Here is a 24,559-nt window from a genome sequence, read left to right on the forward strand (position 1 = left end):
CCATTCTCCTCTGACCTCTGGCATCAACAAGGCATTTTGGCTCACTGGATATTTTCTCTTTTTGGGACCATCCTCTGTAAACCCTAGAGATGGTTGTGCTGAAAATCCCAGTAAATACTCAGACCAGCCCGTCTGGCACCAACAACCATGCCATGTTCAAAGCCACTTTTCATCCCCATTCTGATGCTCGGTTTGAACTTCAGCAGGTCGTCTTCACCATGTCTACATGCCTGAATGTATTGAGCTGCTGCCATGTGATTGGCTGATGAGCTTTTTGTGTTAATACGCAGTTGAACAGGTGTACCTAATAAAGTGGCCAGTGAGTAGCCACTCAAAGAGCCTACAAAATCCCTTTAAATTCATCCCTCTCATGAACTACAACTCCCTCACACAATTGTGTCAAACACTTGCTGTTGATTGGTTGCAGCTCACATGAACTTCACCATCCGGGTCTGTGTTTGGCTCTTTAACACTGTCAATCAAACCCAGTGAATGTGAACCAATCAGCTGTGGAGTTCAGGTCATGTGGGCGGGGCTACTGCTCTTCCTCACACATCATGCTTGTTTCCTGGTCGTTGCTAACAACCTGCTGCCTGCAACTTCGCCTGTCCACTGTCCCCTCATGCATCGGCGCCTTCCAGCTGTGGTGTTTTCGGGATGTGTGTGAGGATGAAGCCGTGTCGACTGTGAGTGCGGTGTGACTCTCAGCTCCGTGCAGGCTGCATGGTGCTCCGTGTCTCTCTGCCTGCTCTCTGACGCTTGGGGTTTGCAGTCTGGCCTCCAGCCGCGGCTGCGAATTAACTTCATTTCTCAGCGTCGCCCTTTGCTCTGAAATCATGTTTATTTTATAAAGATGGCGGTGAGGGGGACACTGTGAACTAAATGACTGTCAGAAACATCGCCTCCATTTGTAATATGGTGAGTATGTCTGCTGGTTGTGTGTGTGTGTGTGTTGCTATCGATATGTGCAGCCACTGTGTTGAACTGGTGTGTAGTGATGTACATGGGTGAGTCGCCTCCCCCCCTGCAGACAGACAGTGTGTGTGCAGGGGGGGAGGATGCACAGTGGATGTAACGCTGGTCACTAGTGCTCAGACAGGCCTGCTGCATCCCAACCTGACTGTGAATGAGTCGTAGACCTTTACACACTGCTGCTACTTCCCTGTCGCGTTGACATTGTGTGTTGCAGCCTGGCGAGACGACACAGTGTGTTATTTGTATAGCTGTCAGCGATGATTGACAGGTGAATGAAGCAGCGCGCTGCCTCTGACAGCTTGTTGTGATTGCATAATGTGATGCTGCTACTGCTGCTGCAGAGAGCTGGTTGCATCCTGGTAGCAGAGAGCCTTTCCTTTATTGTGGCTGGATACTAAAGTCAGAAGCCTGCAGTGCTGCTGGCCTGCATCAGTGGGTTATTACACTGCACCCCATGCAGAACTACTTAAATAGTGTGTGTATATTGTGGGTTTGCAGACACACAGGTGAAGATGGACCTCCCACTGCGAAAGACAAGTTTGAATGGACACAGCTTGGGTGGACATTAGGTGGAAGCTTGCGTAGGTGTAACGCAGGAGACACGTCCCCTTCAATATTGCATTTGTCCCCTCCAATAAAAACAGGAAAGTAGCAGAGCACTTTTATTTTTCATGCACAGGATCCCCAAATCCCTCGTTTCATGTGTCCTTCTTAATGTTGAAACCTGCGCCCTTAGTAGAGCGTTTAAACAGTTAGTGTAAGCAAAGCTGACAGGACAGAGTTTTTGTCCTCTGCAACAGCCAGTGTCTTCGGCACAGTAAGTGTGCGTATCAGGTTTGCAGTAGGGCTCAGTGATATTGTAGAAATGACAACATCAGCATGAATATTTTTCCAGTCAGGGCTGTAACTTACGAAAGCATCATGCATTCATTTCAGGAAAGTTTTCGTGGGGATTTGCTTTCTTAATGTTTTCCTGAATTAACAAAATTATCTCAGAATTATGAAAAAAGTTTCTTGGGAAAAGTCATGTTCTCCCTCTTTTTACTTTAATGCGATAATAAACTTCATAAAAACTAGCTTATAGTTTACAATATTATTATCCTGTTAAAGCAGCAGTGTTTAGAACGAAGTGGCATCTGGTGGTGAGAACTGAAGATTGCAACCAGCTGAAACCTCTCCCATGTGCCAAGTGTGAGCTCCCAGTTAGGATTCCCTCTGTGATTATTGTTCAGAAGGTTTTTACTGGGAGCAGAATTGTCCGCAGAGGTCTCCTCTTCTCCAACACAAATGGACCAGGTGATTAAAACCAGAAAAAAAAACACTGACTAAAGCAGTTTCATGTTAAGAATCAGTGTTTCTCAAACGCTGGTCGGCTTGTCACTTTTTTTGTGATCCAGACGTTCAAGAGGTTTTTACCGGCAAACCGGTAACAACACTGAATAAAGCAGCAGATGCTGCCCGTCATGGCTGCTTACTATGGTGGCCGACATGAAAATATAAATGTTCACTCTGGGCTACTGTTGAAACATGGTGGTCTCAGTGAACAAGGACCCTCTCCCTATGTAGATAAAAACAGTTCATTCCAAGGTGACAAAATCACAACTCTTTTTTTAAGGTGATTATTTGCAAAAGAAAACATGCTTTCAGTAACAGCTTATCCCAGCTGACATTGGGTGAGAGGCGGGCTACACCCTAGGCAGGTTGCTAGGCTATCACAGGGCTGACACATAGAGACAGACAACCATTCACACTCACATTCACACCTAAAGTCACCAATTAACCTGCATGTCTTTGGACTGTGGGAGGAAGCTGGAGTACACAGAGGAAACCCACGCTGACACGGGCAGAACATGCAAACTCCACACAGATGGGTTCCTGCACTTTGGGGTTCGAGCTAGGAACCCTCGTTGTGAGGTGACAATGCTAACCACTGCACCACTGTGCCACCAGAAAAAAATATTTATTTCATTATGTCCAACTTCTGCCAGTATATCCCCCAAAAATCCTACAAACTGGACCTTTAATTAAGAAAAACATGAGCATAATTCTTACCATGAAAGATTTTATTATCATAATTCTGATATTATAATCTTGTTAAAGCAGGAAAACAAAGCAAATACTTTTTTCTCAATTGAATGCATTACACTTATGTAGTAACTTGAAACTACAGTATTATCATTATCAATTTATCTGCCGATACTTAAATTTAATCAATTAATTGAATTGTTTACAAGATGTGAAGAAATTGTGAAATATGCCGTTTATAATTTCCCACAGCCCAAGACAACGTATGTAGATAATTTGCTTTATTTACGCTTTGAAATCTGAGCGAAATGGCTGGATTTTTTTTTAAACATGGGAAATGAAAGAAGAAATGAGCCAAAAAAATCAGACAGAAAATATTATAAAGAGAAAAGACAAGAAAATTATTTTTTAAAATGTTATAATAATGATAACAAGGTTTCCCTGGCTTTTTTCTCTTTTTCCTATTTTTCTAAAATACTTTTCTTCTTTCTTTCTTTTGTTTTTTTGCAATTTGTGGGACATTTCCTACCAGGTTACTCAGTGCCTTTTCCCCCATGTTTTTGAAAGAAATCACACCAATGTGCTCAGGGTTCAAAGGTTTAAATACTTGCAAAAGGCATCTGAAAGCAGCACAAGAAAAGTGATGTCGCTCCAGGTTCCAAAGAGTTAAACCATCAGTCCAAAACTCAAATATATTTAGTTTTCTCTCAAATATGTCAAAGAAAAGCATCAATTCCTGAGATTTGACAAGCTGAAACCAGCCAACGTTTGACATGTTTGCTTGGAAAATGCACATAACAGTTTCCCAGTCTTTAATTTAATTGTTTTGCTCAATCAAATTAATTTTGGTAACTGTAGCTCTGTTTCCAATATCAGTTTATCACGATATGGCAAAATAACTTTAAAAAGATAATCAAACTGATTAATCAAATCATTGATCAAACAAAACTCTTCCTATAGGTAAAACAAAAGTTTTAGTAACTAATGTTTTCAGTTGACGTTTGCCTGCAGGCACATAAGAAAAGAAATACGGGGACAAATTAAAGACATGACTGAAGCACTTCAACACAGATCCTGCATTGACAGAGTTCAGACTGAATAAAGGTGTCAAGGTTATATTAATTGTTTTCTAATTGTTCAAGATGTGACAAGTTGTTATAGAAGGAATGTGAGTATTTATTTCTTTTTGCATATCCAGGTCATCAGCATACTGATTATATCATTCATAACATTTATTATTTGTAATGTGGGCCAAGGACTTGTTGATGCTTAAAAGCACAATAAGTAAACTTGATACAAAAGATGAGGCTGAGAGGTTTTCAGTTGAAGACAATAATTGTCAATAAAGCAAGTGACAAGAGTAGGCGGGTGTCGATATTTTCCACAGCGTCTTCTACTCTGTCAACACTCACAGTTCATGTTTTCCTAACATTGTTTTCTTTGTGACAGTCAAGGATAAATGATTTTTTTTCCTTTTAAATAAATGATGCCACCGCCTGCTGTTTTATAATGAATGGCTCGAATGTCAAAATGTGGCATCAGGTGTCAGTAGGAGTCACCTGGATATTCCATTTTCTCAAACAAATGTTTTGTGTAGATTTTAATGGATTTTCAGGTCCACCAGTGGCACCTTTCCACTGAGTCCGTCTAATATTTCTCTCCAGTTTTGTAGACTAAAGGTCACAGTTTGCATTATAAGACATCCCACATGGAAAGAGTCAGCTCGTATGAGTACAGTACACGGACTTGAGCTCAGGCTGGAAGCAGTAAATCAGACAAAGAGGTATTCACTGTCTGCTTTGACAGAGAGAAATGACAGTCATTGTAAGTCAAAGCCTTCCCCCAAACTAAACTGTCCTCTGTGTTCGCTCAACAAAGCTGTGGTTCATTTGGAAAGCTTTGAGCTCCGACAAGTGAAAAGGCTCTGACAAGAGATAAGTGGTCTGTCTCTGCAATCAGGTGCAAAATACTCCTGACTTTTGACATGAGTCTACCTATTTAGACCATATCCTTTTTCTACTTTGACAGGACATTTTTAGGTTTTGGGAGTTTTTTTACTGACAAAGAAAGGCACCGAGGCAAGCTACAACAGTCGAGTGGAAACTGATGCGTTGGAATTTAGCAGGAAGGATCATTTTAACAATTACGCTGTATGAAAAAGGAGCTTCTAATTATGGTTTATCTTTGTATCTAAACTGTCAATAGTCTGTTGGTGCTCCTTGACCACACAAAATGTCCATATTATTTTGGCTATATATATATGTAGGCAACAGTTTGTAAGATTTTTGGGGGATGTAGTGGCATCACAGTGGTCTCCTCCTCCCTAAAACAAATGAACCAGATGTATAAAACCGGCAAACACACAGAATGAAGTAATTTCACGTTACAAATCAGTGTTTCTCCGATGCTGTTCAGCATGGCGGAGACTGGAGACTCACCCAACACATGCTCATGTGCACTCACCTTTTTTCCGATAACTCAAGATCCAGATGCTCAGGAGGATTTAACATGTACATTAGAGTAGACTAAACAAAAGAGGCCTCCATTTTAGCCTTTTAAAGGTCCAGTATGTAAGATTTTTGGGGGATGTAGTGACATCTAGTGGTGAGGATTGCAGATTGCAATCAGCTGAAACTTCTCCAGGTTAGAATTCCTCAAGTGTTTATTGTTCAGGAGGTTTTTACAGGAGCAGAATTATCCACAGAGGTCTCTTCCTCTCTGAAACAAATGAACCTGGTGATTAAAACCGGTAAAGGCACTGAATAAAGCAGTTTCATGTTAGAAGATCAGTGTTTTTCTGATGCTGTTCTTTGCCGAGGGGCTGCTTACTGTTGTGGCTGGCACAAAAATGTGAACTGCAGTATCTAGAACCAGTTTGTCCATTCTGGGCTACTGTAAACATGGCAATGCAGCATGCATCCCTATGTAAATATAACAACTCATTCTGTCTGTCTGTCTGTCATCATAACTCAGTAAACTGTGTTACATGAGATGATGTTGATGATGAAGAAAAACCCTCTCATGTGTTGTCTGTGGTCTTTCAGGGCACCAATGCCTCTGCTCTGGAGAAAGACATCGGCCCGGAGCAATTCCCAATCAATGAACACTACTTTGGATTGGTCAACGTGAGTATCACCTAATCCTCTCATACATCAACAGAAGGCTTTGATAGAAAACATTGGTGTCATTTTTCAAAACAAACTGCCATGGGACTCTGACTCATGTCCTCTACTGGATAATTAGTACTGAAGGTGAGAGTGTTGTTTCTGTTGGCCAATACAGGGATGTTCTGTCTCCTTAATATAGCGCTCACGCAAACTCCCATATTTCTCAACACCCTGGACGCAGCGTCTGCCAAATGAATAAGAACAGTTGAGCACATCTGTATTTTTCCACCAGCGAGACCAATGGAGTGAAATCTCTTTTTGTCCTCACACTTTGTTCTTGTCCTCTGTCCTTCCCTTCCTCAGTTTGGAAACACATGTTACTGTAACTCAGTGCTCCAGGCTCTCTACTTCTGCCGGCCTTTCCGGGAGAACGTGCTTGCTTACAAAGCCCAGCAGAAGAAGAAGGAGAACCTGCTCACATGCCTGGCTGACCTCTTCCACTCCATTGCAACACAGAAAAAGAAAGTGGGCGTCATCCCGCCCAAGAAGTTCATTTCCCGCTTACGGAAAGAAAACGGTGAGAGCCCATAAAAGACATGCATGACTGAAAACTTGATAATGATTAGAGAACCTCCTGCGATGGTATCACTCCAGCCCTGATACAGGGATTCGCAAAGAATGTGTGCAGAGGGCTCAACGTTGTGGGGCAATGGCTCCTTACCTACTTCCTACCTCCTCCTAAAGTTTGGTGACTGCATCTTACACGGTTGTGACGCTATTGTGATGACAAAATCTGTCTACGTGCATGCGTTCCCAAGTGCCTGTTTTTCAGGGCACGGGCGCTGGGCCCTGAAATAAACAGAGTTCAACTTTTGGAACGCAGCAGTGCGCATCGCGTGTCATGTGACAAGGACTGACCGAGCACAGCCGGCAGATATCTTTCCCTTCTGTAAATATCAGTCTGTGATAAATAGGGAGAAGTAGTTGATCATTTTAGTGGTAAGTAGGCTATGATATGATGCTGGTTATGGTCACTTAGCAACCTCAGACGCAACCTGCCTCTGGAGTAGCGCCCAGTGCCCAGCGCAGTTTCCAGGTGTTTAAAGACACAGTGTGTGTGTACGGTGTGTATCAGTCACCTGGCCAAGAACTCGAAGCAGCCTCTGTGGTAGTTCCCGCTACACTAAGTGTCTCCAGGACCACATTTTACCATGATGAAACACACACACAGAATCAACAGGTAAAAAAAATATAAGTGCGAATCTGCAACAGTTGTGACCTCATACGCACATGCACTCACATGTTCATGCTTACACACACAGCCGCACAAACACTTGTCACTACTACAGTGATGCCCCCAACCCCCCTTTTTGACATATTGGTTTATCTCAGAGCACAACCGGTGCGCTCTGAAAAACAGGCACTTGGGAACGCTTAGGAACACTTGCACGCCGGGATAGTGTCACTCTTGCTTTTGAGCGTGCCTTTCGTGCATCCACACTAACAATCATGCATTTTAGGGTGCAAAAAAGCAGCATGTGTCTGCGACCCTTAATCAGCTGTTCTTTGGCATATGACCAACATTTAAACAAAATCTTGTGGAAGTCTGTGAATCCATTTGGAAGTTTTGCGCCTCCTCTTTTAGCCAAACACACACCTTCACACACAGACTTGACTTCCATGCCAAATCTCAGTCTTCTAGGGCAAAAACTGTGGTCGCTACAGTGTGGAGAAATTTTTGTGGGCCGACCAACTGACAGAGTAAGCTATAGAGCTGCTGGTCACAGATAAAAACAAAAATCCAAAATGTAAAATTATGGATTTAAAAGAGAATGCTTATCTGATCTAATGCTTACTAAGTCACTACAATGAACATGTTTTGTACTGTTGCTCTTTCTTTGTAGTATTCTTTTCTGCCAAAGCTACTGAGTGTGTTACTTGTTCATAAACAACCAGAGTGAAGATTTATGGCTCTGTACTGTGTGTCAGTAGCAGTGTTGGCTGTAATGTAGTCTGAATATTGGAGGTGAAGGGCAGGTGCATGTTGGAGGTAAGGTCACTCAGAGAGTAGACCGACTGTTCTCTGCTGTCCATATTGAGGAAGCTCTTTATGTGAATGAACAATGCAATCTCTGTTGGGACCCAGCTTTGGTCAGCTGCCTCCTCTCTGGACTTTTTTTCTCCTTCTGCCCCCTCCTCCCTCCAACTCCCCCGAATCTCCGTTTTCAACTTTCACATGCAGATCTGTCAAAACAGAAGTGTGTGTAGATGTTGGGATTATTGGTGTTGCCTGATTTCTCACAGGGGAAAAAGCACAGGTGTAACTAATCGCATTCTCACAATTTGTTTTTAGATGCGTGATTTTCTTTTTATACACACTTAAGGAGAAATGTTAGAGGTAGCTTAAGGCCAAAGATTTTTTTGCCAACAATTGCACCTGTTTAAAAAAAAGTCGATCCACATTGACATCTCTCTCCATTGTCATTACATAGAATCCCCCTGGACACTGAAGTAATCTAGCAAATCATAAAAGTATATACACTATAAAGCAGTGGGGGAAAACTAGCCCTGATCACACAGAAAGCGTTTGAGCAGCTGGAGGCGACCTTTTGTAAGCATTTTATTGTTGTTGTTTTTTACTCCTCGAGTCAAAAAAAAACTTTGCGGAAAAGCGGCTCATGCCATCTTTACAGTTGGCAAACAATGGAGGAAAAACTTATGATAGCCATTGCTGGATACCCAGAGCTATACGACTTTACAAACTGTAGTTACCACAATCTCAGTAGAAAACAGCAGGTGTGGGAGCATTTAAGTGCAGTACTTCAACAGCTATCATGGAGGAGAAGCTCCTGGACCAACTGGTGGTACTCCCCATGATCCAGCCTCTTTTTTAGGGTCTCATGTACCCACACAGATCTCTGTTTATCTGCTGACAGCCTCTCACCCTCAACCAGAGCTACAGACAGTACCCTCTGCCTCAACATTTTAGGAACTGGATACTAATTACAGTGGAATAAATGAAACTAAAAATAATAATAATAATAAAACAAAGTGTTGAAACAACAATTCAGTGTTTGAGGGTAGGCCAAGTGTCTGACTGTTTCTTGATCAGGAGTAGTTATTCGGCAGCCAGCAGAGAATCCAGAAAGTCCCTGATCAACTAAAGATAAAATTTGTTACTTAAAATTTAGTGATATAATTATTAGGAATTATGACTGATAAAATTAACCTTTCAAAAAAGCTGACATACCCACTAGGACTGCAACGATTAGTCGACTAATCGACTATTAAAATAATCAGTGACTATTTTAGTAGTCGACTAATCGGTTTGAGTCATTTTTCGTAGAAAAGTTCTATAAAAGTGCCCCAAAATACTCTTACTGCAGCTTCTTCCGTTCAAATATCGGCAGCTTTACACACTCTCCCATGACGGTGAACTAAAACCCTTTGGCGTGAGTACGAATCAAGACATTAGATGATAATTTTGGGGTTTGGGAGAGACAGACTGACATTTTTCAACATTTTAACACATTTTTCGATAAAACGATTAGTCGACTAATCGAAGAAATAATCCACAATTAGTCGGGAATGAAATAATCATTAGTTGCAGCCCTAATACCCACCCCTTGCAGTACTACAAATTACGGCTAGTGGCACAGGAACCCGTGTTAGAGAAACACTGGTCTAAAATAAATGAATTGCTTTAGTAATTTTAGTACAGGTCGGCTTTATGCTAAGTGTGCAGAAACATTAGGTATATAAATATAAATATTAGATTCAGTATGGGCAGATAATCATTATTAAATGGATTTAAGATTATTAACCCAAAAAACTTGCCTGGGACATCCCCGTCATTTCCCCTCTAAGAGTTATCTTCTTTACTTTATCTCTGCATCTCCCTGCAGATCTGTTCGACAACTACATGCAACAGGATGCCCACGAATTCCTCAACTACCTGCTGAACACGGTGGCCGACATCCTGCAAGAGGAAAAAAAGCAGGAAAAGCAAAACGGGCGCCTTAAGAACAACGGCACTGCTGTCACCACAGAGACCGAGACGGAGAACAAGACAGAGCCCACATGGGTTCACGATATCTTCCAGGGCACACTGACCAATGAGACACGCTGCCTCAACTGTGAAACGGTGTGTGGCGCTGCTTTATTTGCCTATTGAGTTCCCTGAGAGGGGTAGTATATTTAATGTTGTTATCTGTCCCCGGCTCTGACAGTCCCCGTGTCACCCTGAATAAGAGGTCTGTCCTGAATAAGTCTGGAAAAGGGATTAGCCTGTTCAGAGATGCTGAGAGATGCAAAAAAAAAGAAAGCGATGCAGTGAGCGCACCCGGTGGGCTCCGGCCACCCACTTTACGTCAGGGCTGGCGTAGGCTTTGTCCTCACAGTTTTGAGGGCGAGCAGTGAGACGGGTTGCCCTGAACAACCCCTGCAAACAGCAAGGCGCTGCAGTGTGCAGAGACAAAAGCTACTCAGTATAATCAGCATTTCAAAGACTGTCTGTGTGTATAGGTGTGGGCGGGTTGGTATTATGTCACAGCACAGGCAGGCTTATCCTTTCTGACTCAGTAAAAAAAACCTGACAGTGAAGTTCCCTCTCTCTTTGACAGGTGAGCAGCAAAGACGAAGATTTTCTGGATCTTTCTGTGGATGTGGAGCAGAACACATCAATAACACACTGTCTCAGGTAGAACTGATTTATTACACATTCAGTCACAGTTAACAGGCTGACAGTAGACCGTATTTCCTTTGGCCTGAATGAGGTTGAATAACCAAGCCTCCTGTGGCATGCTCTGCCCTCCAGGGACTTCAGCAACACAGAGACTTTGTGCAGTGAATACAAATACTACTGTGAGACATGCTGCAGCAAGCAGGAAGCACAGAAGCGGTCAGTAAAGCACTGAGCTTAATACAATCATGATTTGTCATTGTATACCTCTCTGAGCACGTATGCTTCTGTGCAGGATGCGTGTGAAGAAGCTTCCTATGATCCTGGCACTACACCTGAAGAGGTTCAAGTACATGGAGCAGCTGCACCGCTACACCAAGCTGTCCTATCGGGTGGTTTTCCCCCTCGAACTCCGCCTGTTCAACACGTCTGGGGATGCAGTCAACCTGGATCGCATGTACGATCTAGTGGCGGTGGTGGTTCACTGTGGCAGGTACAGTACACTGATTACCGGCCCAACATAAAAGACCTCAACATGAGTTATGGTGCGGTTACACTTGATGCCAACTTATATTGTAGCGTCATGTTTCAAAGTACAACAAAGCTCATCCCCTCAAGCTGCTGCAGACTCACTGATCAGACGCCACATTTGTTGTGCTCCTTCAGAAGCAAATTTTAGATGGTAGTCCATTGATTCCAGCTGTATCGCATCACTGTATTCCGTAAAATATTAAACGAAAAGTTTGACATTTTGGGAAATATGTTCTTTTGCTTTCTAGTCGAGACTTTTGTGAGAACAATGATGTCACTCTCATGTCTGTATGTTAAAGGGGAACTAATGGTTTTTTTTCCTATTTTCTGATCTACTTTTGTCTAAATGAGTGATAGGATAAAAGTGCATTTTTTCATACAGATATGCTCGGATTGTTAGTATAATTATCCAACAACATAACGCAAAGGAGAAATGAACGTCTGTGTTTACTTTTAGCTGGATTCAGATATGTTCCTCTGCCTGTTGCTGCTCCCTCTCTCTCGTCCGCTCTTCAGTTTCATCGAGCTCTGCGTCCGTGTTCAAATAAATACGGGCGGTCATCAAATTCAGATGGCTCATCCAGATCCAGCTGGTTAAAATCGGGTAAAAATTCGGACATGTTTTGTTATGGCAAGTCAAAATCACTCAGAAAGTCAAAGTCTGGCTCTGAAATCTCACGTCTCGTGGGATTTGAGTTGCTGCAGGAAGTTACCGCTGGAGTGACCTTACAAACGTGAGGAGTTACTCTGTTTGGAGTAGTCATGGCTGAATTTTTACCCGATTTTAACCAACTGGATCTGGATGAGCCATCTGAATTTGATGACCGCCTGAATTTATTTGAACACCGAGTACACGGACGCAGAGCTCAATGAAACTGAAGAGCAGACGAGATGAGAGAGGGAGCAGCAACAGGCAAAGGAACATCTGCAACATGCTCATCTTGAATATGAGTTAAAGATTTGTACATACATGATTTTGTGACATCACAACGAGTCTCTGAACCAAGTCACGGTCCAGTTTGCAACTTCCACAAGTGTGAAGACTTTTCCATGAAGTAGGAGACATGACATCCAGCAGTTAAACTCTTGAAATGAAAAATATTTGCATGTTAATGGATTCTATATATATTCTCACTAAGGACAAGAGTTCAGGTTAGAAAGCAAGTGTTTACCTTAACATCCAACTGCAGTATTGTATAAGCCTTTAAGCTTGAAGTTGAAAAACAGCAATACAAGTTTTGAGGACCTTGGCTCATGCTCAAGTATGAGATCGGCTTAGTTTTCTTCTTTTCTTCAGAGACAGAGTTTCTGCGTCACTGCTTAGAATGACCTGAAAACCTGTAACACATACACTCACCGGCCACTTTATTAGGTACACCTGTTCAACTGCTAACACTTTATTTATACAGACCTTCCATTAACATACAAGAGATTAACATAAGTTGTCATCTCAAGTTGCAGTTATGTGCAAAGAAAAAGACTAACAACAACCAAAACAAAGAGATATGTGTGGCAAACTGTGTTCTGCATTTATTTTGCACAGATAACTTCAGCAGCTCCTGCAGGAAGCTAAGACACATGAGCTTAGGCTTGTCACAATAACTGCCTTTGCTTGATGATATATTGTCCCAGAAAATAACTGCGATAAAAGACAGTATTGTTACTTTGAGACCATTTTACACCACTCATATAATGATAATATAAAAGCATAATAATGCAAGTACACCCTTTCAAAGAGCAATGAACTTTTAATTTTATAAGAATATTCAGACATTAAAATTAGAATATGAAAAAGAAATTAATGTATTTCTTAAAAACACTTTTGTAGTGTAAATTAAAGTGCCTTTGCCAACAAAAACAAAACCAAGTGATGCCTCTTGGGACTAACAGACAAGCTTAGCAAAGCTCAGACCTCACACCGCAGTTATCTCCATAATCTGGTTGGTGTGCTGCAGTCGGCTCCCGGGGATTTTCGGGCCTGAGAGCCAGGTGGTTGCGGATGGATTTTATTGAGAGGAAAATAAAGTTACACAAGTGCAGCTGCAGGCTACTGATGAGCTATGCTGTGTCATGTTTGAAGTGTTTTCTTATTTTTCTTCGCACACCTGCAAGTGGGTGAGGTAGATAAAGAAAAAAGGGAGAGTTGCTGCATCCAAGTCTTATAAAGGCCGGGCTTGCTGTTTATTCCAGCATCATGTTTGCTATAGTGCTGAATGCTTATGTTAACAAACACACATGTAAACACAATGAGAAATATTGAGGTCAGCAAAATGAGGTCATGTCCACATATCATGCGATAAGTTGATAACGTAATAATCGTGACAGACCTTGATGTAGTACAGTGTGGGGCTGTTGAGAGGGTAAGGTGTCTGCAGTAGAGAGTCACTGTTTGTCTCTGTTTCCTCAGTGGCCCAAATAGAGGTCATTACATCACCATAGTGAAGAGTCACGGCTTCTGGCTGCTGTTTGATGATGACATTGTGGAGGTGCGTCACTCTCAGTCTTAGCCTGTTACGGCCTCCTTGAATGTTCCTTGACTCATCTGTTTGTACATTTGTTACTGCTTTTATCATCGGTAAACAACGTCTTACTTGTGTTATGCAGAAAATTGATGCCCAGGCCATCGAGGAGTTTTACGGGCTTACCTCAGACATCTCCAAGAACTCTGAGTCAGGATACATCCTCTTCTACCAGTCCAGGGAGTGACTGGAGCTGCATCAGTGACACAGGAGAAGACTGAATAGGATGAGACCTTTTTTTTTTTTTTTTTGTACCTTCAGCCTAACAGACCCAGACTCCAGCCGTCTCCATCCCATCCTGTTCCCATTCTCCAAGTCAGACCTCTCTGATGTTCGTGCGTGCCAATCCTCTGTCCCAACCCCAACCTCCGGGTTAACCTGTGCTTCATCTTTCTTTCTCTCTCTGTGTAATTTGCTTCTTGCCTTTTAGTCACCTGCATCTGGACTGCACTTTAAAACAAAAGCAAAAATGCTCAACAGCATGTCGGAAACAAAAAAGGAGCGTTCGTTCACACCGAGCGCCTCAGGCTTGGTGTGTAGACTGGTGGGAGAAGCCTGCAGAGGTGATTGTCTGCGTGGTGCGGTGAAGGGTCTGGTGCACATACAGACTGTTGTCTGAAATTGTACTATATCATTTATATGTATATAAGGTCTTCTTCCGTGATGCGTCACCCCCTGTTAACTCCTTTCATTAGGGCTATTTTCCTCATCATCACTGTCCAGTCCTTTGTTCATGTCCCTGGTGGATGCATGAGACTTATATGAAGTTGGAGACAGACACTGTATAATACGCATAGAGAGGTTTCATGCATTTTCAGTGGTTTTGAAGCAATATCTGAGCATTAATGAGAGAACTCACAAGCTGAAAACTACCTAAACTTCAACAGTTGACAGTGTGTAGAGGTTGTGTTGTCCCACAGAGAATCACTCTGTGAGCTGCTGTCTGTCTGCTGTGACAACTCGGTGTCTGTCTAACCACATATGATCAACACTTAACCCAACTGAGCCAAATGCTCCCAACACTACACGTGAAAGGAAATCCTGTTTTCTCTGGATCTCCATTCAAATCAGCCGAATCTTTATAATTTTTTATTCTGATCAAAAACCCATATTTATTGTACTCAACATATTTATTACTGTTATTTGTAATGCAGACTGGTCAATAATGAAGGTGTGTGTGTAATATGGCTCTTCTTAGAGCTCTGTATGTGAGGGCACTTGTGTCGAGGCTCGCAGTGTGAAGGATATAGTGTATGTGATACACGACTTGAGAGGACAGCTGAAAGAAAACTGGTTTTAATTTTGTCTGTTGCATGTTAAAGGTCCAGTGTGTAGGATTTAGGGGGATATATCAGCAGAAATGGAATATAACATAACAAGTATGTTTTCCTTCATGTGTAATTTCCTGCAGATAAGAATTTTTCGTTAACTTAGAATCAACCAGTTACATACGGACTGGGTCCTTGTCGCAGGAGTCTGCCATGTTGCACTGCCATGTTTCTGCAGTAGCCCAGAACAGATGAAACAAACACTGCCTCTAGATAGGGCCATTCACGATTTCGCATCTGCCACCGTAGTTAGCAGCCCCTCCACGATGACAGCGTCGGAAAAATACAGTTTTTTGTTGTTGTTGTTGTTGTTTTTTACATAAAACTGCTTCATTTAGTGGTTTTATGGGTTTAAATCACCAGTTCTGTTTGTTTGGAGAGGAGGAGACCTCTGGGGATAATTTGGCTCCTGATAAAAAAACCCTGAACGTCTGGGGCTGTATTCACAAAGCTTCCTAGTACAAAGATTTGCTCTTAGAGACAAAATTCTAAGAAAATTCTTAGAATTATGACGTTCTCGAAGGATTCCCCTTAAGGTTAAGACTGGATCCTGGTAAAGATCAAAATGATTCACAAAGCAACTTAGCCCTAAGAGAGCCCCTTAGGTGAAAAACTGTTAGGTGTAGGGAGGAGGACTTTTAAGAGGCTTAATCAGAGGAGAAAATGGTGAAAACACAAAGAGGTCGGAGAAATATTCTCCAAACAATGAAGGAATAAAATGCTACAGATAAGATTGTGCAGGAATAATGTTTGTGGTTGATCTCATGAGGGATACGCACACATTTCAACCCAACGCAATAACACTATAACGCCAGAAATTAAATGATCACTTACTCAGATATTTGGAAAACTGGAAAAATTCAACACTCCGGCAGTGATGACTTTTGTCTCCCTCAAACTTCCATCAGCAGAGTGATCACACTAACAGCGACAACACTTTCAAAGTCTCATATTGTGATGCAGTTCACTTCCACTGGGTGTCCACACCTTGAAGGCTCACAAAAGGGCGTGTCTGTGACAACCAATCACATCTGTTAAAAGAATGTGTCATACCTAGCAACAGGGTCAACCACACCTCCTCACTAAGACAAGAGTTCCTGTCCCTTCCTTTCCTAAATCACTCCTATGCTAGGACTTACTAGAAATGTTTAGGCTAAGTTAGGAGCTCTCTGTTACCCCTTTTCCACCAAAGCAGTTCCAGTGCTGGTTCGGGGCCGGTGCTTAATTTGGAACCGGTTTTCCTGTTTCGACAGACAAAAGAACTGGCTCTGGGCCAGAAAGAAATGGTTCCAGAGTGGCACCAGTTCTTTGCTGGACTAGAAGAACGAACCACATACGTCACGGGGAAGGGGGCGGGGTTATTGAGACCATGTTAGGTTATTACCTGTCTTCTGGAACGTAATCGCCGTCCATACAAATCTTGTCGAGCAGCACAAATACGATGTATCTGCCGTGTTTGGATGCCGATGAAGCCTCGTAGAGCCAGGAGTAACAGCTGCACAAATATGTGGTCCAACATCGTTGTTGTTGTTGTTCCTTCGAGCTTGGCGCCAGTGGGAAAGCAACGACGTAACTGACGTATACAGTGATGCAATGACGTGGCACCCTAACCACCTCGAGCTGTGGAAAAGCAAATTGGTTCTCACCTGGTTCGCAAGTTGAACCAACTGAGAACCAGCACCAGCACTGGAACTGCTTTGGTGATAAAGGGGTATGAGAGTGTTCTCAGAAGGTTTTTGTGAATACAGCCCCTGGATGTTCAGTTATCAGAAATAAAACGTGAGCTCACATTCGTCGGTGCTGGGCTAGCGGCCCGTCTGTGACATGAACGAGAAGACCTCTGTGGATAATTCAGCTCCCAGTAAAAACCTCCTCAACAGTAAACACTGAATAAATTCTAACTGGGAGAAATTTCAGCTGGTTGCGATCTGTAATCCTCATTGCTAGATACCACTTAATCCCCCTAATCTTACATACTGTTCCTCTAAATCAAAAGATGAGACGGATTAACATGATGCAAGTGGAATAACCCACAACTGCCCAATTTTTTTAACTGACACAAGAAGTGAAAATAAGTGCAATAAGAGTTGAAGTTCTCCATTGTGGAAGTTCCCAGTGAGACTAATATGAAGTACAGTTAAATGTTAGTTGTAGATGTGTTTCTTCACGGCTGACTTTTTCCCCAGTGCTGTGTGTTTGTGTGCTTGTGATAAATGCTCCTGTTTTTTTGTTTGTTTGTTTTTTTTTCAAAACTTAACGCGGCAGTGTCTTTTATTTCTTTTTTCATTCTCTTGGTTTGTCTCTGACTTTATTGACGTAAATTGTGTGTCATATGTAGCACATTTCTAAATCCCCATAGATGGCAAATTAGAGCTTCAGTGTTGATTCATCCCATGTACTGTAGATGTTTTTCTCTTTGGCCCATTCCCCAGGGTTTGTGGCCGTGCCCCTGTAGAATAGTGCGTCATCAGACAACTTGTTTTCATGTGAATGACATTCCTATTTGCTGCACATCAGCGGAATTACCATTTCAAATGCATCTCATTATAAATAAGAGGTAGGAATAGGATGAATTTCCTAGCGTAGTGTCTGTGTCTAATCAGGAGAGGCAGAATTTGAAGTGATAATAGTGAAAGTCTGGGTGTTGAATGCACTTGTTTCTGCTGTCTCTTCCATTTCGTCTGTTACTGGGTGGAGTCATGAGGAATACGTGCCAAACTGGAGTCGATACCGACCTTGCAAACAGTCTTTAACAGAACATTATTTTCTTTGTAAAGATACAACTGTACATATATATTATGTAGAAAAAACACTTCTGGAAATAGGAAAAAAATATTTTTTTAAAGCGAAGATCTTAAAATGTAAAGACACTCATGGCAAAGATTTTAGCTTAACGCTGACCGTTAATGAAACCCTGTTAAGAAATACTGTGCTATTTTACAATCACTCAATTACATAATCAATCAGATTCGTGCAGAAGTCACCATCTGTCATTTTATTGCTTTTTTTCTGGGTTTAACTGAGCCAGGATAGAAAACAGTAGCAGGTTTAGTCAGACACATTTTAGACCCGGGGTGAGAGACTCTTAACGCGCTGATCTTCCATTAACACTTATGCACTCGCCCTCACTGAGACGCTCAGTCGTTGCACTTGGTCTGATATATCTTACTGTGATAGTGATCTACCTAGGAGAGCTCCGGTGCAGAGAGTCCTGCGCCCGGTGGGATCTGATTGAGCTCGTGGGAGGGAAAGGGGAGATGAATTTGAGTCCCCATTTGGTTGTAAACTGAAAGTGCACTTTATTAGTGATGAGCTTAAATGCTTTAACATGAAAAACCACACTTTAACACACTCATTTTTGAGTTTTTTCTGTTCAATAAAATAACGCTCAACTACCTTGCTGTCGTGTTTGTTTTTATTTCCCTTCTGCTTCCTGTTATTGACCGAAGTGAGTGGATGAACCTTAAACACAACAGTTTAGACACAATGGCTTCTTCGCTTCCTTTGTAGCCATGCTAGCAGCGTTAATGCAGCAGTTGGTCGGTCCAACACTTTGCTCCAGACTGACTGACAAAGTGAGGTTAATCAGTAACTCTAGATTTGCCATAGGTGTGAATGTAAGCGTGAGTGATGTCTGTCTCCATGTGTCAGCCCTGTGATAGTCTCCACTTTGGGTACTTTGCTTGGCGTGCTGCCCCTGTGGCCCGGTCCCGCATAAGCAGATGAAAATGAATGGATGGATGGAGGGACAAAATGTATCATCACCATATAGGACATATAATATCCTGCTGTTTAAAGAGTATTCTGCTTCCCTCTGATGTGGAAGTTTTAACCTGACCTGAACTGAACTGTGTCCTTGAACACATTTCATCTGTGTATGAGAGATTTGCTTTGGTCCTGTTCCCATAAAAGTTATCAGTAAACCTCCCTATTCTCCCTCTTCCCAGTTTTAACTTCATTATGCAACTGCATCTGTTATTCTCTGTCAGACACACGGAGGACACTCCAAGTGTTGGAGCTCTGACCTTTCAGCTAAAATAAGACTGATAAGATTGTTATTGCAAGTGTGGGTGAAATGATCAATGCTGGACTTTTACTTGTAGTGAAGTATTTTTCTAACATAGTACAACCACTTCTACTTACAAAATCAAATATATCTTTTCCCCTCTTATCTGCAGTGCTATTTATCAGGCTAAATTGTTTTGGTGTGAGTTGCAGTGTTGGAGATATCAGCCGTAGAAAGGTCTGTCTTCTCTCCAATATAATGGAACTAGATGGCACTCAGCTTGTGGTGCTCAAAGCACCAAAACATTGTTTAAAAACTCAACAGCAATGTCTCTTTCCAGAAATTATGACCTGGTTACTCAAGATAATCCACAGAGCTTGTTGTGAGCAGTTACATGTAGGATCTATTTTCCTTATACTGCGCCAGCCAACCGAATCACCGCACAGAAGGAAGCATGCGTTTTCTCGTGGATGAGAGGCTCATGCTTGTGACAGTGCGAGATGTAAATGCTAATGGTGTCTGTCTAGGTGAGCTAGCAGTGGATGCACGCTTCCTTCTGGGCAGTGATACAGTCAGTGGGTGTAGTTTGGTAGAAAGAAAATAGTTCCAACGTTAGACTGCTCACAGCAAGGTCTGTGGATTATTTTGAGTGACCTTCTGTACTACAAAGCCAGTTCAACTTACCCAGGATATCTTTTGGTTATCTGGCTTGACTGTCCCTAACATTGGCCCTCTGGATAACCACAATGTCAGTGGTGTTGGATGTTAATGATACTCTGCAATCTTATAACAGAAAATGTAGAAATATTGAAAATAGTATCCAAAAATTCACCTTCACCAAGACTTAAATGTGACTTATTATGTGTAGGTATCACTAGGCTAATGTGACTTTAGCATAGAGTATTTTTGCCGTTTAGTTGGATGATGATAATACTACTCTGAATGTGTCACCTTAAACACTTTAAAGTAATGCCAGACTATTTCTGCTACCGAAGTTAAGGGTGGAAAAGTAGACTATAGTTAATGACTGATGAGGTCTGTGTGACCGAAGTGTTGCATTTATAATAAAATATAATCTTTGAGGGTTTTTTTCCAAGTTCTCATCACACAGGTGTCTCATGTTATTGTCTGTGTATAAAATAGCAACACTATCACTGTGGACTAAAATAAAATGTGCATAAGTTAAAATACAGCTAAAATCATGTGCTTAGTATGGAAATGATCTCTCTGTGATCTCTCCCCCTGTTTAACTATATCATTTTTTCAATGAACATTTTCTGCAGAAATATTGTCAAAATATTGTTTCTGTTATAGAAACTGTACATTCCATTCTACTAACATAAATTAACTGATTAGCAGCAATGAAAGTCACTGCAGATGAAGTATTTTCAAGAACAACAAAGTTGCTGTAATCGTATTAATTGTAGTTGAAATATAGCCACCGATGCATGGTGTCCAGTTGAGTGGACAGATAATTAATTGTAATTTCCTCACAACACAAAATTAACACTTGGAACATTTAATAACTGTATTACTCCTTAGATGTTATTAGATGTTAACAGATTCTATTTATCTGCCGGGGCTCCTGTTGTAGAGGGACTGGCTAGATATTCTTGAGCTGCACATTTCTTGCTTTCCGTCGGCCATCTTGGTTTTGAAAGATTTGTGTTGCAGTGACAACACCTGGCCAGTGGGTGGCAGTGTATGTCATGACGCACCAGGGTCCACTGTAGTGACTTAAATGCAACTACAGCATCAAAATCAAAGCATATACAAGAAAATGTCTTTTAAATAGCTGTCCACTGTAGTGGCCGCTATACGTGAAAGGGCCCTGGAACAATTAAATGATTCTGCTGACCTATAACAATATATGGGCCTACTCTTTCTACCTGAGACTCCAGACTTTGTCCACAGATAGTTTTTTCTTCAGTGGTCTGATTGGTCATTTGTCAGGGTGTTGACAGGGTGTGATCTGATACTCTGAACATAACCTGCATAAGTTACCACAGTGATTTATCCTGGTAAAAAGAGAACCAGCTTCACAGTACTGAAAACCCAAAGTTAACCCTGAAGTTAGCTCGCTAACTCCAAATCCTGCTTCGTAGTACAGGCCTCAGGTCATTAATTGTTCTGGCACTTTGAGCACCACAAGCCGAGTGACATCTAGTTCTGTTATATTAAAGAGAGAAGGCAGACATTTCTTTGGCTGAAATCTCCAACACTTTGCAAGTCACAAAGAAACACTTTAGACTGATAAAAAGGAGAAACATGTATTTTTGATTTTTGGGTGAACTGCCCCTGAAAGTGGGAGATCAATACTTCATTAACCACTTCTGACAAAGAGAAGCTCTCACAGACTTAATAGTTTGCTTTTGTTTCCTTTGGTGACATTTTGCGATAAAATGTTCTTTCCATCTATGAGCTGCTCTGTCATTTCTATTATGCATTGCACTGTGAGATAATAGCATCAATCAACTCAAAAATCAGGCTTATTTTAGAGAGCACGCTGACTTTTTTGAGTGCATCTTGTTCTGTCAATTATACCATTTGAAGACTCAGAGAATGAGTATATTGTGTGGAACTGGGACATTTATTTAGTCGTGTCACAACGTGTTCATCCCGTATGAGAACATTCTGACAACAACTTTGAAAACAAAGATGTTCCCTGGAGAATGTTAATAAAATATCACAGTTTCTCAGTGAGAAGAGAAAGAAACACTATCATGACTACTTGTCACCTTGACAGCATCCAAGTCCATTCAGAGTATATCCCAGTCTCAGAGAAACTTCCTGTTTGTTTTGGTTTTCACTGAAAATTAGACAACACGTCCATCTTTGCAGCTATCAGCTTTGTGTCCTCTCAGTCACCCTGAAACCTCAGCTAATCCCTCCAGAGAAAAACTACAGCAGCTGCCAGGAGTCTGGCACAGTCTTTACTGTGTGTTGGTACTTCCACCCTTTCCCTCCTCTTCCCCTGTGTTTTGTACTGTAGCTCTCGGCCTGCTCTCACTGAGGCTGCAGACATCGAGGAAACACAGCAGACTATCAGAGCATTCATGTGCTGAGTCATTTGTGTTGTGCTTGAGGAACATACAGACACTCGCCTCTGTAAAGCACCAAAAGATTTGAAGATTTGAATGATGTATTGATTCGTCTGTTATAAAATAATATTATAGTGTCAATTTGCATCTCAACTATATTAACCCGTATATTTACCTTTCTCAGCAGCCACCTTCTATTTGTATTTCTTAGGTAAATGCATCTGTGGGGCTTGTTTAAGTGTGAGTATTTGGTATAACCCATTTCCTAGTTGTACATATATGGGCTGTGTGGCAAGCGCTACCTACTGTGTCACATGAGTATGTTTCCTCTGCTACAGGATGGTCGTAAAGAGCATCACATTCCTGGATAACCATCCAGGCCTCTTTATTACGTCACTGTTTGCGGTAACATTTTATCGAGCCATAAGGCAAACCATAAAGTACATCTTTTTAGACAGCGGAGCCTGATGCTCCTCTTGCTTTTGGATCTCAGAGTAAAGACATTTTCATCAAGATAATATGAACATGTATTCTCTGAACAACAAAAACAAGGGGGAGATGAAAGCAATAAGTAACCATGGCAGCTACCTGGATCGCTTCTCATAAGCCTAACTGTCTGTCAAAACACTGCTCTCAGTGAGAAGCTGAAGAAGCATGGTAGTGATGAAGACATTAAGCAGAACAACAAGTACACTGAGCACTCATAACTCATGAGGGGGAACATTCCACTGAATCGGTGCCATCTGCATGTTAAAACTTCATTTGTTAATCTTTTTTGCAGCACTGTGTCTGATAACAAAAATGTGCAACTATTCAAAAGATGTAATGGTCACTCTCAGGCCATTCTATTTATTTTTTCACTAGGTTTCTCAATTTATGATTTATGTGATAAACAGGACTGAAAGTAACAGGACTGAGTTTTTAGCATAGTATAAATGCATGAAATGTAGCCAAATGGCATGACTGCTAACCTTCAAGTGGTTTACCAAAACTATCTTTGAAAAAACAACATAATAACTTCTAAGAAACAATTTAGGTAACAGGACTGTTTGTTGAGATTGGAATCCCCAAGGCATGAAATGAAGCTACTTCCTGTTGATTATGTGACTCATGTAATATCCTCAAATTTTAGAGAAGGAAATGTGTCAGTGTAACAGGGTCAGGGCTGAGTGAAAACCAAGGGACATGACTACAATTTCAACCGATATATGAATTTCCAATGAGAAAATGGTACTTTATGTCTAAACTGAAAACAAAGTCACACTTTTATGCAGAAAGAAAAACAAATCTGAAGGATTCTAATCATTAGGGTGTATTTTCTGTGGGGATAGGCTAAAATCCTATTTTTTAATAAGTGTTCTAGGTAGTTTTTGTAAAGGTTTTACATGATATATTTTCCAGTTACAAATACAACAACTTGAAGGACACTTTGCGTGGTAATATAATAGTTTTCATGCATATTTATGAATGTAATAGTCAGAGTGGCCGCGGTGTGTTGACTGTGGAAAAGCCTACTTCTGTTTGATTCAGGCACGTTGGCGTTAAGGGACCGCAGGGGGGCGCTCGAGCTCGACCCTCCCAAAAAGGCTCCTAAAATTTTCCTTTTTTATTTATTTATTTTTTTTAATAATTTTTTTTAATGAAATAATCGCACCGAAGTGAATTAAAATAGTTTGATTCATATTTAAAAATAAAGAACTGTAGTAAGATCGCGAAAATTTGACCCCGGTTGACCCCGTCTTTTGATTAGTTGCTCGAAGCTCGTGGGTGAGACGTTTAGCTGTACCGGTACTAGCCAAGTGGAGATGGATTAGCTAATGGCGTTAGCCGAGAGTAAAAATAAGTTATTTTGCGCCATGGCCGTGTGAAAACAGTTATGTTATTGATCGATTTGTTGTTCCATTAAAACAAAGGAGGTTAGACGTTAACTGTAATACAGTGACGATAATATTTCTACGAGCTTCACTTCGCAAGCCGCCATATTGAAAAACAGAATGGGTGTAACGTTACTGGACGCCATGCGTGATCCATTTGAGTTTTCAAGGCCATATCTGGATGCTTTCGTGGACTTATTGAAGCTGTTGTGTGTTACTTTGGCATTATCTGTCACATTAAGCAAGTTTCGCGTGCCTACGTCGACTAAAACCACCTGAGGAGCAGGTGTGGTGACGCGAAAACCAGCAGCCCCGTCCCTGTCGTCAGTCAGCCACTGGACACTGAGGTTGTGACTGCATCTGATTACAACACCAGTGCTCGTCTGTGACCGGTGAGTAAATATTTCTTTAACTAACCAGCTGTGAAATGTTAGGACAGTTTGTGTCATGTGAACGTGTGTGCCAGCCCTGT

General features: G+C 41.6%; 1 protein-coding gene across 2 annotated transcripts; it reads left to right on the top strand.

Moving 5' to 3' along the window:
- The first annotated feature begins 554 nt into the window (after positions 1-554).
- Positions 555-18,562, top strand: usp46 (ubiquitin specific peptidase 46). Of its 2 annotated transcripts, XM_050054043.1 has the most exons (9): positions 555-918; positions 6,045-6,125; positions 6,471-6,684; positions 10,013-10,251; positions 10,730-10,806; positions 10,924-11,007; positions 11,084-11,281; positions 13,727-13,805; positions 13,924-18,562. In XM_050054043.1, the coding sequence occupies exons 1-9, from the start codon at positions 883-885 to the stop codon at positions 14,023-14,025; spliced, it is 1,110 nt and encodes a 369-aa protein (XP_049910000.1). In that variant the 5' UTR covers positions 555-882; the 3' UTR covers positions 14,026-18,562. The 2 variants fall into 2 exon arrangements, with proteins under 2 accessions (XP_049910000.1, XP_049910001.1); XM_050054044.1 differs by lacking the exon at positions 13,727-13,805.
- The last annotated feature ends 5,997 nt before the right edge of the window (positions 18,563-24,559 follow it).

This window comes from Epinephelus moara, chromosome 10, assembly GCF_006386435.1.
Source record: "Epinephelus moara isolate mb chromosome 10, YSFRI_EMoa_1.0, whole genome shotgun sequence".
Classification (NCBI taxonomy): Eukaryota; Metazoa; Chordata; class Actinopteri; order Perciformes; family Serranidae; genus Epinephelus; species Epinephelus moara.

Coding starts and splice junctions, on each gene's coding strand:
- usp46 (XM_050054043.1), top strand. CDS start 883: ATGACTGTCAGAAACATCGCCTCCATTTGTAATATG. Junction 6,685..10,012: donor CCGCTTACGGAAAGAAAACG/GTGAGAGCCCAT, acceptor ATCTCCCTGCAG/ATCTGTTCGACAACTACATG. Junction 10,807..10,923: donor TCAATAACACACTGTCTCAG/GTAGAACTGATT, acceptor TCTGCCCTCCAG/GGACTTCAGCAACACAGAGA.